This window comes from Cetorhinus maximus, chromosome 20, assembly GCF_964194155.1.
Source record: "Cetorhinus maximus chromosome 20, sCetMax3.hap1.1, whole genome shotgun sequence".
Classification (NCBI taxonomy): domain Eukaryota; kingdom Metazoa; phylum Chordata; class Chondrichthyes; order Lamniformes; family Cetorhinidae; genus Cetorhinus; species Cetorhinus maximus.
This window is the reverse complement of record NC_135898.1, coordinates 94,250,611-94,271,638: the sequence shown is the minus strand read 5'-3', so window position 1 is coordinate 94,271,638 and position 21,028 is coordinate 94,250,611. Positions and strand designations below refer to the sequence as shown.

General features: G+C 41.5%; 1 protein-coding gene across 1 annotated transcript; it reads right to left on the bottom strand.

The window, feature by feature from the left end:
• Positions 1–971: 971 nt before the first annotated feature.
• Positions 972–16,191, bottom strand: dusp5 (dual specificity phosphatase 5). The gene is made up of 4 exons (XM_078565171.1): positions 15,699–16,191; positions 10,936–11,093; positions 5,690–5,909; positions 972–3,672 (listed from the first exon to the last, which is right to left on the bottom strand). Exons 1-4 carry the CDS (start codon positions 16,060–16,062, stop codon positions 3,278–3,280), a joined length of 1,137 nt encoding a protein of 378 aa, XP_078421297.1. The 5' UTR covers positions 16,063–16,191; the 3' UTR covers positions 972–3,277.
• Between the last annotated feature and the right edge of the window lie 4,837 nt (positions 16,192–21,028).

Here is a 21,028-nt window from a genome sequence, read left to right as displayed (position 1 = left end):
TGACCATGAGACCCTTGCTGATTTTTGTGAAAACCCATCTATCTGATTCACTAATGTCCTTTAGGGAAGGAAATCTGCTGTCCTTACCTGGTCTGGCCAAATGTGACTCCAGACCCACAGCAATGTGGTTGACTCTTAAATTTCCCCTGAACAAAACAGGGCAGGGCAATAAATGTTGGCCTAGTCAGTGATACCCACATCCCGTGAATGAATGAATAAAAAAGAATTCTACCACTAACAGCTCGATTTCCATGGCCGCAGACATAAAAGGCTAATTCTTGAATCTGTCAAGATACCCGAGTCCAGTGAACACAAAAGCTAGTGGGGCCTGGCAAATGGAGGGTGCACCACATTAAAATATCTTATTTAAAATAGTCTTTAGAAAAACAGCAGGAATGAAGACTTGCTGTATAATTTATTTGCAAATGACACTTGTGACATTACACTCCTTCAAAAAGAGCCTGCGCTATATCCTTTTCCCCACAACTGTTCTAAACCAATACAATTTTTTTTAGGAAGAGGTTGTGGTGAGAAGAGTGTGTTCATTACATCGTGTTAGTCAATGGTGTAGTGGTATTGCTAGTAATCCAGCAGGCCCAGGTTAATGCTCATGGGGCATGGGTTCAAATCCCACTGCAGCAGCTGGTGAGCTTTAATTAAAATCTGGAATTGAACAAGTAACGGTGACAATTGTAAAAACCCATCTGGCTCACCCTGACCTACATGTGACTCCAGACCCACCACAATGTGACTGAGTTTCAACTGTCCTCTGAAATGGCCTAGCTAGCCACTGAGTTCAAGGGCAATTAGGGATGGGCAACAAATGCTGGTCATGCCCATGTCCCATGAAAGCATACATTTTTTTTAAAATCAACTATTTTTTTCCCCATTTGAAACATTATTTTATTGACACTATACAGAAAAACATACAAATAAACAGCACTGCACATATTCCCAAAACGTATTGCTCCTTTACAATAGGATATTGCAACATTCCCTGGAAACAGTTACAGGTTTCATAGATTAATTCACAAAATCCTGAGGCAAACTTGGACATCAATGACTCAAACTGCATTTCAGTGCTCAGAACTCCGTTCGATTGTACACTCCACCAGCAGAACAGCTGGCGCAGCAGGACACGGGATTCAAGAGTTACTTCAAATCATTGTAACTGTAGAAAGCACCAAAAATTATATTAACATTTAATTTCAACCTTCAGAGGTAGCAGTGTTCTCATATAGTCATGAGGTGGTATGATTCGCATTTGATGAGGTGGGAGGATTCCTAAACTTACACACTCAGCCTTAATTAGTTGTCATTGCCTTGTTTTTTAACTGGGAAAATGACTGTTCTTAAAAACAGTTTTGGTTAGGATATAAAATGTGACAAATTATACAGAAATAAATGAAGGAGTCTGAATTTAATTGTCAATCTGCAGATAACATAAAATGGTATGACGGGGCAGAGCATTAGACTATGGAGGCTCAACAATGGAGCAAGGGTCTAATTATGTATTAAACCCTACTCCATCCAGCTCTCAGGCTGAACCATGAGAGGAGGTTGCAGTGACTCCCTGTGCAGCTGACAGGACAAGTCATGGGTAGACTTTCAAATTCCCGCACAGGCACAAATCTGGTGGTGCAGATTGGCCTCTCTTTGTAGAGTCTGCCTGATTTTCAATTAAAATCAGGTGGTTTCTATTAATGGGCAGCTGGTCCATAATACCAGACAGTTGAAAATCTGTCTCTATTACATTGTGGTGATGGTTAGCAAGCGTCTGAGAGCAAGATGAACATAAGTGCCAAGGTCAGGCAGACTGAAGACAGGGGGATAATGTGCAAGAAATAAACTTAACGGTGTTCCATAAGGGCAGTTTCCCAATGCCAACATGGCTCAATTGTAGCACTCTACCCTCTTGGTCAGGAGTTTATGGCTTCACACATCATGATAGGACTTTAACACATAATCTAGGCTGACACTTGAGCACGGTAGTGAGAGAGTTCTAAACTATCAGAGGTGTTTCTTTCTGTTAGCACAGGAAACAAAGGCCCATCTTCTTGTTCAATTTGACATAAAAGATCCCAGAGCACTATCGAAGATGACCAGGGGATTATCCTGGTGTTCTGGCCAAAATTGATCCCTCAAATATAATAGACTATCTGGTCATTTACTTCATTGCTGTTTGCGGGACCTTGCTGTGTGCAAACTTGACTGCTGTGCTTACTTACATAATAACAGCGACTATACTTCAAAAAATATAATTGTTGTGGGACATCCTGCAGGTGTGAAGGATACTATGTAAACGCAAGTTCTTGCTTTGCAAGAGGAATTCACTAATTTGTTGTAGATGATCTAGAATAAATGTGTGTGTGGTAACTGTATACAGCTATGGTCCCTTGGGCTGAACCCTATGGTTTTGAAACCAATAGTGACCATGCAGAAAAATATTCTGATGCGGCAGAATCAGGTCAAATTTGGCATTGGGGTAAAAGCTGATTTTCATTGAATTAATTAATTTCAATTTGGCTTTATTCAAAGTGAAGGTATAGGTACACTTAAAATCCTGAATGAGGCCTTTATTCTGAAACTATAAACCCAGAACAAAGATCACAGGTCACGACCAATGATGATAAAGGTTTCTAATTGTCCCTCCCATTCTTTTGTGTTATGGCTCTTTTTTTAAATGCATCGACAACATTTACTCGTTGTTCTATCTAGTACAACACAACACATATAAAACCGAGACTGTTCATGCAATTGTTTGATACCAAGACAAGAACACATAGCCCTGAATTGATACAAATGGTTAAATACAGAAGCATTGAATACACTGTTGATGCCACCTTTGGTTTGCATTGAGTTACTCAGAATACTTGAGCCACAAAACAATGAAAGATCCTAGATGCAAAAGGCGAGGTGGATGTTGATGTGATGTAGTACATGTAGCTAAGATGATAATCAGCGTAAACTCCATTCAGGCCTGGTAAAGAGTCACAGATGCCTTCCCGTTCCGTCTTGATCTTCTCATGTTACTACTGCATTCCCACTCCATATAGGCATGGCCATGAGTTCCATGCAGCTTTTGTGCAGAAAATGTGCTGACCTGATTTGGTTAGTGAGATTGGGCAACCATCACAAGATGAAAAGTTAAGTGTGGTAGCACAAAATACTGCAGGACTTGATGAAATCACTCAGAAACAGCCAGGATTCACCTTAGTTTTAGTAATCCATCAATTATGTTTCTTCCACTCCATAGTTTCTGATGTTGTGTTGTGTTTCAGCATGACAGAGATAACTTTATTGGGCTGAATTCAAACTGGTGGGCTGGTGATGGTATTGGCACTGTACTCAAAAGTGAACTGGGAAAAGTGTAAACTGAACTTTCCAAACTTTTGTTGTAGGTCAGTTCCTCTGCAGAGCAGGACACCGTCTCTCTTTTGCAGGATTTGATAGTAGGGGCGAGGGAGAGGATTTCAGATTCATACTGCAATAACTGGTTCATAAATCCAAAATTTGGAGAAATGGTGTTTCTTCGTTCTTTAATGTAGTCAAAGGCTTCTTCCAATCGCAGCTCCTTAGATCTCATGAGATAGGCCAAACAGATAGTGGGTGACCGAGAAATGCCTGCTTCACAGTGGACTAGGACCTTCCCTCCTGTGTGTCTCACATGATCTGCAAAATAACATTAGCTCAATTTAACTCATGGTTAATGTGTATCCCAAAATATCTGACATGTTAGTGCATTACGATTAACATATCTTCAACTAGGCTAGGTAATAGAACACTATAGAACAACTGCAAAGTCTAAAAGATGCTTTAGCCAAGAGGGGAAAAAGAACCCACTTGGTAAAACTATATTCAACAGGCCAATTTTTTCCCCATTTTTCCCAATTTATCACCTCCATTCACTAAAGTGTTAACATAAGCTGAGGTACAGTTCCGTCACTGCTGGACCACCTCCAATACAACATCCAAGTGGCTACTCTATATAGGTGAGCCTGGTCACAAAGTGTTGGTGAGTTATTCAACTATTATGGGCTTCATGGCTAAGCCCAATTCTGTTCTTGTGCAACATCTACATACACTCATTTTTCATCAGGAATCATTGCATAGTGTTCAGGCGTGAGAAAAATGTGATTTATTTATCTTGCTCTAGTTCATAAGCACTGAGGATAAAAACAGTATTACTACTGTCACTGTAAGCTCTAGAGTGAGAATGTTTGCTGACAATTGCACAATGTTCAGTTCTACTCAAAGCTCCTCAGATCATGAAGCAGCCTATGCTCCACAAGCAGCAAGACCAGGACAATATTCAGGTTTGGGCTGATCAGTTGCAAGTAATATTCAGGCCACATAAGTGTCAGACAATGATCACCTCCAACAAGGGAAAGTCCCCTTAACGTTCAATACCATCATTAAATTCCTCACCATCAACATCTTGGGGGGTCACCATTGATCAGAAACTCAACTGCACCAGGTACATAAATACTGTCACTAAAAAAGCAGGTCAGAGGCTGAATATTCAGTGGCCAGTGATTCACACCTGGACTCCCAAAAGCCCAACAAGGCACAAGTCAGGAGCGTGAAGGAATACTCTCCGCTTGCCTGGATGAGTGCGGCTCCAACACAAGAAACTTGACAACACCCAGGACAAAGCAATTAAGGTGGGTGGGCAGACTCTCAAAGCTGTAGGGTCAAAGGAGGCCCTCAGTACGCAAGGAGCTGTAGCCTGGCATTGCAAGTAATGGGGAGAAAGGGCCTCACCATCTTGAGGTGCCCTCTCAGAGAGGCTACATATTGGCAGCTTCCATGTTCCAATGCTGCAGGGGGTCTGCAGGCAATAATAATAATTGATAACTGATCTTAATTGGTCTTTAAAATATCCCAACAAGTTACCTGCTGCTTGCAGGCAGATAGCTGTTCCACCCAGAATCAGCCCCCAGTAAAATGGCTTGTGGGCGGAATGTTGCCTGGAAATTGACACGCCTGCCAATGACTCAAAATTAGGCACCCACTCACCTCCATTCTCAGCCACATAGTGGGCTGAAAATCCTGCCCCTGATGTCAGCACCAAACGCTTCCAAAACAGGTGTGGCATAAGGCAGCTAGACACAGAGTAAAGCTCCCTTTGCTCTACAATATGCCTCCTCCACAACATTCAAAGAAGTCTTCCTACACCAATATGACAGTTTTCCACTTCCTCCAGAAACCTGTAGCCCGTCTGAGTAATCAGCACTAAATTAGAGCTAATTTTACGACTTGGGCCTTTACCCACTGGAACTGGATTGGAGTCTGGTCAATTACTAGCAAGGCCAATTTTGGAAAGAAGGGAAATGGTTCATAAAATTGGAGTTTTCTATCTCAGAAGAGGAGAAGAAAGTACTGACGCTCGTCATTATTGCCCCACGATATCATATCCCAATTTTTGTGACCAATTGGTATGAAATGGGCATTCTCATTCCAGTCTCCTTGTTAATAGTTTACTGTAGAGTGGGGAGCAAAATCTAATAGAATTAATACTTTGAAAACACAAGAAATTGGCATCTGTATGAAAAGGACCCATCCAATCATATAGAAGTGACATTGTTCACAGGATGACGACCAGCACTGGTTAAAAAGCCTGTACCACCAGATATTAAAAGTTAATTGTGAAAGAAACACAATTCACACAATGAAAATCTAAACATACCAATGAAGTCTATTGCTTCCTGGAAATGGGAACTCATATCTGCGGTTGCACTATCCTCTACAGGGATGAATTTGTAGTGATATTTGCTTTTGAAGTACTCCGCACAGTCACGAGAGACGTTTAATAAAGCGGTGATGTGGAGATCATCTAGAAAGTCTGGTCTGGAGGCATGGTAAGCACTACCCAGGTATAGAAAAGGCAGGATTTCAACAGGTTTTCCCTGGAAAATAAACACAACAAACACGATAAATAATCTGGAGAGAGTGAAAGAGAAACATTTGCATTGGAAAATCACAATGGAATGGGAAGCGGTGACACAAAAGTAATGAACACAAGAATTCCAGTGGGTGATTAAAGATCTTTATATTTAAAGAGTCACACAATCTCATAATGTATATTTTTTAATTGCCTTGTATTCAGCCTTGCATTTAAATGTATTTCCATCCATTGTTTTATCTCTACTTTTTAGCCTTTTTTGATTCCTTCACCCCACCCCACCCCCACTAGGGCTATCTGTACCTTGCTTGTCCTGCTTTCTACCCTTAATTCCTTAGATAATATCACCACCTTCAACACCTCTTTGTCCTTTTGTCTATGACATCTTTTGGTTATCTCCACCTATCACTGGCCCTCTATCCAGCTCTACTTGTCCCACCCCCCCTTAAACCAGCTTATATTTCACCTCTCTTCTATTTTTACTTAGTTCTGCTGAAGGGTCATTCGGACTCGAAACGTTAACTGTGCTCCTCTCCGCAGATGCTGCCAGACCTACTGAGTTTTTCCAGGTATTTTTGTTTTTATTGTGTACAGTGTTGATCTCCTTATACCTGCCTTAGTGGGAGTGCAATGAAGGTTCACTGGAGAGATTCCTGGGATGAGAGAATTGTCCTATCAGGAGAAATCGAGTGGAATAGGCCTATATTCCTTAGTGTTTAGAAGAATGAGAGGTGATCTCACTGAAACATAAATTTCTTAAAAGGCTTGACAGGGGAGATGCTTGAGGGATATTTCCCCTTGCTGGGGAGTCTATATCTAATAGTGAGAGTCTCAGAATAAGGAGTTGGCCACTTTGGATTGAAATGCAGAGATATTTCTTCGCTCAGAGGGCTGTGAATCTTTTGAATTCTCTATCCCAGACAGCAGTGCAGGCTTTGTCATCTAGTTTATTCAAGTCACAGATTGATAGATATTTGGATACTAAGAATCAAGGGATTATGAGGATCGTGCAAGAAGGTGTCGATGATCAGCCATGCTTTATTTAATGGCAGAGCATCCTCAAAGGGCCGAATGGCCTACTTCTGCTCTGGAGCCAGTCAGTTCACAGCCTTGGTGTTATGTTTGACCTCGAGGTGAGCTTCCAGCCTCATATTCATGTCATCTCTAAGACTGCCTATTTCCACCTCTATAATATTGCTTGATTTCACCCCTGTCTCAGTTTACCTGCTGCTGAAATCCTTAACCATGCCTCCATTACCTCTAGACTCAACTATTCAAACTCACTCCTGTGTGGTCTCCCATATTCTATCCTCCATAAACTTAAAGTAATCCAAAACTCTGCTGCCCATGTCTTAACTCACATTAAGTCTCGTTCCCCTATCATCCCTGTGCTTGCTGACCTACACTGGCTCCAGGTCAAGCAACGTCTTTAAAGTTCTCATTCTAGATTTCCAATCCCTCCTTGGCCTTGCCTCTCCGTATTTCTAATTTCCTTCAGCCTCACAACCATCTCAGATATCTGCACTCCTCTAATTCTGGCCTCTTGTGCATTCCCATAATTGCTCCATCATTGGTAGCCATGCCTTCAGTTGCCTAGAACCCAAGGCCTGGAATTCCCTCCCTATCTCTCTACCTCGCTTTCCTCCTTTAAAACACTTCTTGAAACCTACCTCTTTGACCAAGCTTTTAGTCATCTGGCCTAATCTCTCCTTTTGTGGCTTGGTATTATACTTTGTTTTATAATGCTCCTGTGAAGCACCTTAGGAAGTTTCATTATATTAGAGGCACTATATAAATATAAAACTTGTCGCTGTGGTTGGAAAATAGTGTTCTCACATCTGATTATCTGTCCCTCTGCAGAAAAGCAATTCAGGCTTGGTACCTTCAGGAATTGCTTGTGTAAAGAATGTGCTTTCTAAAATATAAAAACACCAATGTGCCCTGACTTATGTCATTTCACCACTCTAAGCCTACTTCTTTTACGGTACTTATTACTCCAAAGTTAATTCAACTCCAGGATAAAAGCTAAAACATGGACGATGCTGAAACAGCTGAACTGTAGTAACATTGCCATTGGGAAGGCAATGCTCCAACCATGTGTGTGTAATCAGGAACGTAAACAGTAAGCAATTTCCAGAAGTTGCTTTAGGAGCCCTGTACTGCCGTGCCTACTAATTAGCTGAAAAAACAGTGCTAACAGAAAGACTTCAGCCACATCCTACTCCATCCAGTTTAAGTGGCAGACGGCTCTCACTGCATGGACGCTTGCAGACTGCCATCATTGAGTACAAGTGACCCACTCAGATGTTCAATCTAGCTAATTGCAATAAAAAGCATGATATGGATTGACATGAAATTATTCACTTAGGATATTTAATATAGATGCAATTTTTGGTCTGTTTTAGTTTGGTCATATTTCAAATATTTCACATTAATGCTATGTTTACACTTATACCATTCTTCTTCCTGCTTTTTCACTTCACACAGTATTTTGTAAGCAGTTCCTACTCTAAGGGTTGGACATTTACATGACTGCAGATCTTAGACCATGTAAATTTCAGAACCACATGGTGGAGCAGAACGTTTAAGACCCAACATGTTTTGCAAAATGGTGGATGCACTTACAATTCCCTGTACGTGACATTACAGACAAGGTCCAGCCAGAGACCAGGTGCTTCCAATACAGGAAGAAAGAAAAGACAAAAAAAGAAATCTTTCTGGGCCATTACCATGTACTTCCTCAATGCTGATTATATTGCAGCATTTTTGGATCAAATCCCTGGGATATGCACTTAGGCAGATTTTGTATGGGTGAAAGGAGTGAAAATAAGAAGTGTTTTTGACACTGATGAATGCTGTTTATGATTATAGACACAGAGCTTGCCTGCCATCAACAGTGCTCCTTAAAATAAATGACTCAATCTCTGGAGACTGAGAGGCATCAGAGAGTCACGTTTTCACCTAACTCATGAGCTGCCCGCCATCAAATCTCTAGTTAAAATTAAATTTGTTGAACAGATCCTCCACCTTTTAGCTAAGGCAGTCATTGGGGTGAGAGGGGTGAGTTTTTGTGCTGTCTTGCTGTGGAATGGAAACTGCACAGTATGGGTTCGATGCACATGGGATCAGTGTAAACAAAAATAATCTGGCCTCAAAGGTTAGCTGCCCTCTTTGTTTAGCGCAAAAGACAAGTATTATACTGAAATATAAATGTTTTATTAATTGATTGTAAGTATTAAATATTAATTTAATTTTGAAGAGATAAGAAAAGTATGCTATCATTACTTTTAATGTTAAAGTTTCTGAGGGTTATTTCCACTAGTATTAACCCATTTATCTAAGAGCAAAATACTGCAGATGCTGGAAATCTGAAATAAAAACAGAAAATGCTGGAAGAACACAGCAGGTTTGGCATCATCTATGGAGAGAGAAACAGAGTTAATGTTTTGAGTCTAATATAACGCTTCTTCAGAGCTCTGAAGAGGAGTCATATAGACTCGAAACATTAACTCTGTTCCTCTCTCCACAGGTGCTGCCAAACCTGCTGTGTTCTTCCAGCGTTTTCTGTTTTTATTAACGCATTTATCATCCTGCGACTCCTGTCAGGAGACACGAGTAACCAAATTAACTAGATTTAAATACTCATTTGACTGCAGTACATTTCACATATTCTTGTCCCAGCCTCTCAGATGCTTTTGATGTGCCAGATATGGTGCAATTTCCTGTAACCCTTTCAAGTCCTTCAAACATGCTCTCAAACAATCTACTGAAGCAGAACAGGCAAAAGTATATGCACAAGAATTTGATTTTTTGATGCCGTTGATGGCAAATGTGCAGTACTTCCATTAATCTAACATTCGATTATTAATGATCAGAGACTGGAGACTGAAATGTATTTTCATTGCCTCATGAGTTGTAATTCAATCTCCTGTTCAAGCTAAAAGGTGTGAATCCAGATTCCCTCATGTTTAGTAGCGGGACTCAATGTCTGGCCTTGGTTTCGAGTGACATCAAGGAGAGAGATAGATGGGGAAAGTAGTGCACAAAGTGGTGCTGATATTAATTTGGATTGTATCAATGTATTGATCTGAAATTGTCAGTCGTGGCTCAGTTGGTAGCACTCTCGCCTCCCAGTCAGAAAGTTGTGGATTCACATCCAAGACTTCAGTATAAAAATCTATACTGACACTCCAGTGCAGTAACAAGAGAATGCTGCACCATTGGAGATGTCAACTTTCAGATGAGATGGTAAATGAGGCCCTGTTTGCCCTCTCAGGTGGACATAAAAGGTCCCATGACAGAAGAGCAGGGGAGTTCTCCCTGGTGTCCTGGCCAATATTTATCCCTCAATCAACAACACAATCTGGTTATTACCACATTGCTGTTTATCGGAGCTTGCACTGCACAAATTAACTGTTGCGTCTTCTACTTTACAACCTTGATTACACCATAATAGGACTTTATTGTCTGAGGTTGTGAAAGATGCTATATATATACATGAAGGTAATTTTTAAAAATAATAATTGCTGTCAGTTTTGTGTGTGTCTGTCTGTTTTAATGAAAATCATTAGTTAATTCAAATTTATATCCAGTCTGGCCTGTTTAAAATGAACTAGTAAAACATCCACTTCTGGCTCCAGAACATATTAACAGAGATAACAGGAACACCACCTTTTATGCAAAGCAGAAGCAAAATAGGGAAGACAAATGAAACAGAAAACCCCTTAAAATAACATGCGTAAAAACCCTCAGGAAACAGGAACTGGGTGAATAAAAAACACCTTCCCACATTACTTGTTCACATGGTATTTGATTCAAGGGCCAATCTTTAGAGTAGCACACTTATGTGTACCCAATTAAGGCAAGAGTGATGTCATGCAGTGATGACAATTACGAGCAGTGGCTTTTCAAAAACAACTCCGTCTGATGTTGTTTCCTTTTCTGTGGCACTTCTGAAAGGAAACGTACTCTAAAGTTAGTCTGTCCCTTGGCTCTACAGGGCTGAGTGTTTATTCTTCAGCTGTACACACCTGATCATAGACTGGTCTGCGGTTGCTGCAGGGATTTTCATGTTGGTTCATATGGCTTGCATCAGTTCCTTTAACCTCTTGCATGCTGGTGTAGTTCAAGCTAGGCTTTAGCTCACTGCAACATTCCGGATACTGAGAGTGAAAGTCTTCATAGCCTCCTACAAACAGACAGCAAAGGAGAAAACTATTTACACTTGCATGCTTTAGCCCCGCTCCACAACAGAAAGGAACATTTAGCTGTAGTCTCTCTTTTGTGTAAAAAAAGCCTAGGCTTGCCCAGCCTAGGTTTTAAGGCACTGTATTAATATTGTTCCTTGGCTTTGGATTTACATCTTTTCTCATGTAAAAGAGATATGGTTGTCATCAAATTGAATACCTGCAATAGGGCAATGCTAAATTCCATTAATTAAAAATACATAGTGAAATATTTGGGAGGCTTTTAGAGGAGGGCTAGTGTTAGTTAAATTTTCTTTTTTGTCTCTTCATGTCCCTTCTGTCTAAATGCAATACCCCTACCTGGAAAGCAGAATGTAAGGAAAGGCTGTGCATGTATAACTGTGAATGTAAAGAGGAGCCAGTGCAGGCCAGCGGAGCCCAGAAGAATGTGACAAACCGAGAGGATACAGGGACAGTAAGAAAAGCACCGTGATTAATATCCCAGGTCTTAGACTACTGTGATACAGAACTTTCATTCATATAGCCCTTTAACATAGGTGCTTCACAAGGAGTGACTACCAAACAAAATTTTGACACCTTGCCACATATAAAGATACGTGACATAACATGACTCATATAACACTGCTGGCCGCAGAAGCACTTGGTGTCAAATTGAGTGAATTGTCTGTAAATGAATCTTCATACTTTAGTAGAAAAGGAAATAAGTCATTTTGATTTTTAAAAAAATATCCAGTGTGAGGCATTTAAGAACAAAGTGCACTGAAATTGATGATCGGGTCCTTTGGGCCAGGTTTAAACTGGGCAGCAAAGTTTCATAGTAAACAAATGATGCAAAACCATCAACACTGCGATCTCTGTGGATTCTAGTGTCAACTGCCTTTGCTGTGGATGAAACATTTTGGCTGACACAATGTAGCAAATTAGCCAACTGATACATAGAACTGAAATTATCTATTACTAATGGAAGCTTCAGGCACTAAAATGTGACTCATGACACTTGCCCATTCAATTACTTAATGCCTTATTTCATTTTTTTCTTGTAAGAATTCACATTTATCTAATCTTTAATTACCAATTTTTGTTTATTTTTAAATAACATTGCTTCAGGTTTACATCTAAAAATAAATATTTTATGGCAGTGCAATATTCTGATTAGTAACTGTGGGCAACCAGAAGGTTTTATTGCTTACCTACAAATGATTCAATTCTTAGAAGCTTATGAATTTGCCTGCCCAAACAAAATGAACTGCATTCAAATAAATTTCAAACAGATTGCTCACTGGGTGCTCAACAATAGCACTCGGTGCTGATATCAGTTTCTGCTACATGATACATACTTAATTATCACTTCACACCCAACTACTGTGACACATCCAATATAATAAGATAGTATTCTGGCCCATGAATTTACGCAGTAATACTGAATGTCACATCTTCTATCCAATAGCCTCCCTCATTTTTCATTGTCTGTGGGGGAGACGGTGGTGTTGTGATAACGTCACTGGGCTAGTAATCCAGAGGTTTAGGCAAATACACTGTTTCTTATCCCACCATGACAGCTGGTGGAATATTAATTCAATTAATTAATTTAAAAGTCTGGAATTAAAAGCTAGTCTCAGTAATGGTACCATGAAACTATCATTGATTGTTGTAAAAACCCATCTGGTCAATGAATGTCCTTTAGGGAAGGAAATCTGCCATCCTTATCTGGTCTGGCCTACATGTGACTCCAGACCCACAGCATTAACAGCCCTTTGAAGCAAACACGCAGTTCAGGGGCAGTTAGGGATGGGGAACAAATTCTGCTCTTGCCAGCGAGACCCAAATTCCATGAAAGAATTTTTTTAAATGGCAATGGCTTCCATGGTAGGGAAACAAACTCCCAGAGAGGCAATACACATTGAGGTGGTTTGGAGGCCTTCTATGTGGTAAAATTACACTCTGTTTTTATAAACTCTTGGATATTCAGGCCTGATATGAAAATTAGGGGCTTGAGTTATTTAAGGTCCTTAAGAGAGATTGGGATCAATATCTGCTGAGAAAAAGAAATGAAAAGTGTGTATTTATAAAGCACCTTTCATGACTTCAGGATGTCACAAAGCACTTTACAGCCAACAAAGTACTTTTGAAATGTTGTCCCTGTTGTATTGTCGGAAATGCGGCAGCAAATTTGCACACAGCAAGTTCCCACGACAGCACTGTGATAACGACCAGATAATATGTTTTTTCATAATGTTGATTGAGGGATAAATATTGGCCAGGACACCAAGGATAACTCTCCTGATCTTTTTTTTTCTCGAAATAATGTCATGCAATCTCCTACATCCACCTGAGAGGGCCTCAATTTAACATCTCATCTGAAAGATGGCACCTCCGAAGTGGGACTTGGAATGACAACCTTCTGACTCAGAGGTGAGAGTGCTACCAACTGAACCAAAAAAATAGGATTGAGAATTAGAGATATGAACAGCACTCATTTGATTTTTTTTTCCCACCAGCAGCGGTGAACCTTACTGTTCCTTAAAATGAGATTAAGGAGTGGGAGGAAATTAATCATACTTGGACTGTGGGTTGAGTGGGCTTGATGGGTCAGTTACGTTGCTCCAGATTTTCTTGAGCTATTTCATATTTGTACCATTGCTCAAGCCCCTAATTTTCATGTCTGGTCTGGAAAGCCAAGAGTTTATGAAAAAAGTGTAATCTTACCACATAGAAGGCCTCCAAACCATCAATATGTATTCCCCCTCCCCCGGGTTATTCATTTGTGGAGGAGAAACTTCATCTTCACCACTTGTGTGGTGAATAGGGGGCACAAACTATTCCCCTAATACAGAACCCATTGAATTTTCATTTCCATTGATTTTAATAAAAGAAACAGTATCTACTCAGGACTGTAATTATGTCCTGCTGCACTGGCTGACAGCAACAACCACTCAGTGTTTATCTCACTTCTTAAGAATCACACATTCCCAACTACAGACTGATTGCAATGAATTCTCTGAACAGACTGTGGGTGATGTGTGGCTACTTACTTTTTCCACTGAGGAAAAAACTGATAATCTGTCTATTTGGCGGACAGTAGACCATGTCCACACCAGGATCGACAGATTTGTGTAATTGATAGAGACCATTTGGTCAGTTGTAAACCTGGTCTCATTTTAACCAATGTGGGAGCAGTAAACACAATTATTTATGGTAGACATCAGTAATACAGGTACAACTAATCTACCTCTAATAGCAATATTAAGAAAAAGAACACAGAATACCCCTTTCCACGCTACAATAGAAAGAACATTGATTATCTTGTTTGTGCCTTGGATCAATTTTGGGAATGATAATTGGGTACTCAACAGGATATCCTATTTCTTTGTAAGGAAGTGCTATTTTTCCATTGATGTTCTGTACATTGCTAAATCGAATAGAATCAAATTGCTGTTGTAATTTATACTGAACAAGCCTGGTTGCCTCACATCACCAGGAAACTGATGCAATGTATAGGATACAACCACAATACAAATTCAATGGAACAGATATGTCTACATAACAGACAGGATTTGTTTTATTACTGTATAACTGTAAAGGTTTATAGATAGGAAGCCTTGAACGCAATATGCCTAGTCGGCTCTTAGCCAGAGAAATCCAATACTAAACCCACAGCCCTGCTCCCTCCCTACAGCCCTACATTTTCCTCCATTAGCCTTAAGGAACAAGCATTAAATAATATAATTAAAAAGATATTCAGGATATGAAAGAGAAGCATAAAATGGTGCTTTGGGTGTGAGTCTTCATACGTGAACTCAACGTTGGGTGTGACTTCAACAGTCACACCTGAAACATGAACCTAGGTTGCTTGTGACGAATTTACTGTAAATGTCCAACATTTTCTGAGCTTGTTTACATCATTGGTGGGTGATTTTTATTAAAAGAATTTCCAATTGGACACCCACGCGGTGCTCAATTTTCTATCATTTTAGCCAAGTGTATATATCATTTCAGTTCCAGTTTCGTGGCGGGGGCGAGGGAGGGGGAGAGATGGAAGGGAGGTGGTCATTTGCATACCCTCAATGCGGTGTTCCAGGTTGTCTCTCCTAGTTCCTGTTCCTAGTGTAGTTCCTGAAACCTGCTGCTTTAAAACGTCGTACAGGAATGTAGGAGCGCTTAGCCCAGTTATTCTCTGTAGGTGAACTCCTTGTCTAATACAGCCCAGAGAGGAATCTCAGACCAAACCCCACTTTAAAACGCTGTGATTTTAATGTTGCGCGGTTTTTAATAGCCATAGTCTTAAGTCAGTGTAAAATTTATTATTAAAAAATAACAATTCATCAACAACATGCTTTGAAGTCTCAACCTTTTTCCTGGCCGTCTTAACAATCTTATTTGGTACAATATTAATGTCATTGTTAAATTGAAGATTTTAAAATAAAATATTTAACGCCACAAAGATAAGGTTACTCAAGAGGCTGCAACCAGCATTAATGACTAGACAAGCCTGGTATGTATTAGGAATTACAAAAAAATCTCTAGCACCAAACTGCAGAAAATCCATACAAGATTTAATACGTGGGCTATTTGTATCTTAATCTCACCTTTGAGGAAATAGATTTTGGCTGTTGATGTGACAGAAGTTAGGGTGTTTAACACGATCTGCGCAGTGCTGTCCTTACTCAGTCTCTGACTCTGCGAAGTTCTCTCGTCCAGGATCACGACGGTGGACACTCTGCCCTCCCGGAGCCTGGCTCTGGCTTTCTCGTCCGGGATGACGAACTGCAAAGGGACCGGGCCACCTCTCGACCTGCGGACCACCACCGAATTCAAGTTCACATTGTGCGAGCCTTGGACGTGAGATGCCGCGAAGGACAGAAACGGTCTGCAATCCAGGATCAAATTTCTACCTGTCTGTTTCCGAATAAATTTCTTTAAGCGCTGGCTGTCGATCCCTGAAACTGTCATGCTTAAATATTTTTTTTTAAAAACTTCCCTCTCTCTTTCAGTTCAGAGACTTAAAATGCGAGAAGGATATTGACGGCAAAACTCTCCCGCTCTCTCGGTGGCTTTGGCTTGTTATTAATCAAGGTCTGGAAAGGGTGATCCCCGTGGTAGCATTTATAAAGGGGGGGAACTGCCGGTGTGACGTAGATGCCCATATATGGATCGTGACGTCACGCGGAATCCAAATACGGAACGTGACGTGGCGGCGATTTCCATATTTGGAGCCGAGGTTGCCGCCCACCAGCCTCCTCCTCCGCGCCGAGCAACCTCTCAGAGGCGAGGAGGGAGGAAGTGGTGAACTTACTCATTAGGAATTAGTCAAGACGTAAAGATACTGTATCTGCAGAAAGAGAGACTTGTGGAAATGGGAACAGTGCCGGGTGCATGTGTCAGATGGATCCTGAGAGCTTTTCCTCTGAAATCTCAGCTCATCGGCAACATCACGACCAGGCGCCACAGAAACAATTAGCAGAGAGGGCGTGAGGGTGTTAGTTAGCATCTCATCCACACACTTACTAAAAGGTGTATCATCACCGCTGGGGGAGGTAAAACCTAGTCAGTTGGTGTTATTTTTTTTTAAATCATGCAGTGTAGGCGTTGAGTGAGGTTACCCCCCCCAATCTGCTCGTGTCATCTGCAGAAACATTGGAAAAGTACACCATAGAAAATAACAGAAAGTGCTGGAAACACTCGGCAGGTCGGGCAGCCTCTGTGGAAAGAGGAGCCAGCTTGACCTGGATGCCACCTGACCAGCTGAGCGTTTCCAGCATTTTCTGTTCTTATTTTTATATTGTAGATTTCCATCGCCCGCAGTGTTTTGCTTTTGAAAATATAGACAATGTATATGTTTTTCTCCCATCATATACAGCAGCTGCTTTACCGCGGTGGTGCTAACACTGAGCCAGAAGACACACTGGTGGCGATTTTGGTTGTCTTTTCTCTCCCCGTTTTCAGTGGCAATGGGTCGGTGGGCAGTGGCACCAAATCCGCTGGTGAGCACTTACCAACCTCCCCCCCCCCACCCCCATCCCTCCATCTCGCTGGCCGTTTGGCCCCCGCAGTTTGGAGTCGCTCAGTGTTCCCCCACTCGCTGGCACGGCTTTTTGTTTGGCGTTGGAGGCGGAACCGGAGGCAAGAAGGCCGGAGAGATCGCCCAATCTGCCCAGGACCCACGTGGAATGAAACCTCTGCTTCCTGTCCCCAAACTGAGTGGGTGCCCCATGGAGTGTCTGCATCAGTGGTGTCTGTGCTGAGGTTTACCCGATGCTGATTCTATTCGACATTTAGGAAGGACAGGCAAAAAGGGAAATTGTGCTGATAATGAGGGGTGGGATCAGCACATTAGTAAGGGAGGATCTCAGATCGGAAAAAACAAAATGTGGAATCTGTTTGGGTGGAGCTAAGAAACAGTAAGGGGCAGCAGTTGGAAGGAATTGTTTATAGGCCACCAAACAATAGTGGTAGTGTGAGGCATGGTATTACTCAGGAGGTTAGTAAAGCACATGTAGTATGGTTAATACAGTAATCATGGGTGAGGTCAATCACGGGTAAAACCTAATAAGCACTAATCTGTGCAAGATGGGTTTCTGAAGTGTGTTAGGGATGGTTTTCTAGAGCAGTATGTTGAGGAACCGACTAGAGGACAGGCTATTTTAGATCTTGTATTATGTAACAAGTAAGGACTAATTAATAACCTTGTTGTAAAAGAGCCTTCAGGGATGAGTGACCATAATAGGATAGAATTTTACATTATGTTTGGAAGTGAGGTAGTTCACTCTGGAGCCAGGGTGTTAAATTTGAACAAAGGAAATTATGAAAGTTTGAGGGGTAAATTGGCTGAGGTGGATTGGGAAAATACATTAAAAGGTGTGATGGTACATAGACAATGGACAGTCTTTAAAGAATTATTACATTGTTTACAGCAATTATACATTCCTGTAAGGCACAAAAGCCCAAAAAGAAAAGTCAGTCAACTGTGGCTAACAAAGGAAGTTAAGGATTGTATAAGATTAAAAGAAAAGGTCTATAAAGTTGCCAAAAATGGTAGTAAACCTGAGGATTGGGAGCTTTTTAGAATACAGCAAAGGAGGATCAAAAAACTGATAAAGAAAGGGAGAATAGAATATGAATGTAAACTAGAAAAAACATAAAAACAGACAGTGAAAGCTTCTCTAGGTTAGTAAAAAGGAAAACGTTTGGCTAAGACAAATGTGGGTCCATCACAGGCAGAGTCAGGAGAATTTATAATGGGGAATAGAGAAATAGCAGAGAAACTAAATGATCACTTTGTGTCTGTTTTCACTGAGGAAGGAGCAAGAAATCTCCCAGAATTAGAGATCCAAGAAACTGGGGAGAATGAGGAATTGAAGTAAATTTGTATTAGTAAGAAGGTTGAATTGGAGAAATTAACGGGACTGATGATTTACATCCCAGAAAGTTGAAAAAGGGAGCTATGGAGATACTGGATGCATTGGTGATCATCGTCCAAAATTCTATAGATTCTGGAATTGTTCCTGCAGATTGAAAGGTAGCAAATGTCACTCCACTATTTAAGAAGGGAGGGAGAGAGAAAATGGAACAACAGACCTGTTAGCCTTACATCAGTAGTAGGGAAAATGTGAGAATCTATTGTAAAGGATGTGATAAATGGACACTTGGATAATAATAGGTCAGAGGCTAGGAATCGTGCGACGAGTAACTCACCTCCTGACTCCCCAAAGCATGTCCACCATCTACAAGGCACAAGTCAGGAGTGTGATGGAATACTCCCCACTTGCCTGGATGAGTGCAGGTCCCAACAACACTGACGAAGCTGGACACCATCCAGGACAAAGCAGCCCACTTGATTGGCACCACATCCACAAACATTCACTCCCTCCACCACTGACACACAGTAGCAGCAGTGTGTGCCACCTAAAAGATGCACTGCAGGAATTCACCAAGGCTCCTTAGACAGCATCTTCCAAACCCACGACCACTACCACCTAGGATGACAAGGGCAGCAGATAGATGGGAACACCACCACCTGGAAGTTCCCCTCCAAGTCACTCACCATCCTGACTTGGAAATATATCGCCGTTCCTTCACTGTCGCTGGGTCAAAATCCTGGAACTTCTTTCCTAACAGCACTGTGGGTGTACCTACACCACATGGACTGCAGCGGTTCAAAAAGGCAGCTCACCACCGCCTTCTCAAGGGCAATTAAGGATGGGCAATAAATGCTGGGCCCAGCCAGTGAAGCCCACACCCCGTGAATGAATTTTGAAAAATGATCTGATTGGGCAGATTCAACATGGACCTATGTATGGGAAATCATGTTTGACGAACCTGCCTTGAGGATATTGCTAACAGAATTGATAAAGGGAAGTCAGTAGACATAGTCTACTTGGGTTTTCAGAAGGTTTTAGATAAAGTCCCCCACAGGAGGTTGGTTAGCAAAATTAAAGCACATGGCATAGGAAGTAATATACTGACATGGATTAAGGGTTGGTTAACAGGCAGAAAACAGAGAGTAGGAATAAATGGGTAATTCTCACATTGGCAGACTGTGACTAGTGGGGTACTACATGGATCAGTGCTTGGGACCCAGATGTTCACAATATATATCAATGATTTGGATGTGGGGACCAAATGTAATATTTCCAAGTTCACAGATGACACAAAGCTAGGCGGGAATGTGTGTTGTGAGGAAGATGCAAAGCGGCTTCAAGGAGATTTGGACAGGCTAAGTGAGTGGGCAAGGACATGGCAGATGGAATATAATGTGGAAAAATTTGAGGTTATCCAATTTGGCTGGAGGAACAGATGTGCAGAGTATTTCTTAAATGGTAAGAGATTAGAAAGAGTAGATGTAAAAAAGGACATGGGTGTCCTTGTCAATAAGTCACTGAAAGCTGACATGCAGGTGCAGCATGCATTTAGGAAGGCGAATGGTATGCTGAGCTTTATTGCATGAGGATTTGCATATAGGAGCAATGAAGACTTGCTTCAATTGTAAAGAACCTTGGTTAGACTGCATCCTTGAGTACTCTATGCAGTTTTGGTCCCCTTACTTTAGGAAGGATATTATTGCTGTAGAGGGAGTGCAATAAAGGTTCACCAGACTTGTTCCCGGGATAGCAGGACTGACCTATGAAGAGAGATTGGGGAAACAGCCTCTATCCTCTAGAGTTTCGAAGAATGAGAGGTGATCTCATTGAAAGCTACAAAATACTTAAAGGGATAGACAAGGTAGATGCAGGTAAGGTGTTTCCCCCAGAGGCCATGAAATCTCAGTCATTGAGTATCTTTAAAGTAGAGATTGACAGATTTCTAAATACTAATGACTTGAAGGGATATGGGGTTAGTGTGAGAAAAAGGCATCGAAGTGGTTGATCAGCCACGATCACCCTGAATGGTGGAGCGGCTTGATGGGCTGAGTTGCATACCCCTATACTTATGTTCCTACGTTCAGACCATATAATAAGAGTTTTACACTACATGAATTTTCACAGAAACATTAGGAATTCCTCATTGTTCCACAAGATGCTGTCACTTGCACCATGTGGCAGAGTGTTTGCTGGACAGAATGGGCAGGGGATCACAGAATCACACAGTGCAGAAGAGGCCCTTCAGCCCATCGAGTCTGCACCAACACGTGAGAAACACCTGACCTACCTACCTAATCCCATTTACCAGCATTTGGCCCATAGCCTTGAATGTTATGACTTGCCAAGTGCTCATCCAGGTACTTTTTAAAGGATGTGAGGCAACCCACGTCCACCACCCTCCCAGGCAGTGCATTCCAGACCATCACCACCCTCTGGGTAAAAAAGTTTTTCCTCACATCCCCCCTGAACCTCCTGCCCCTCACCTTGAACTTGTGTCCCCTCGTGACTGACCCTTCAACTATGGGGAACAGCTGCTCCCTATCCACCCTGTCCATGCC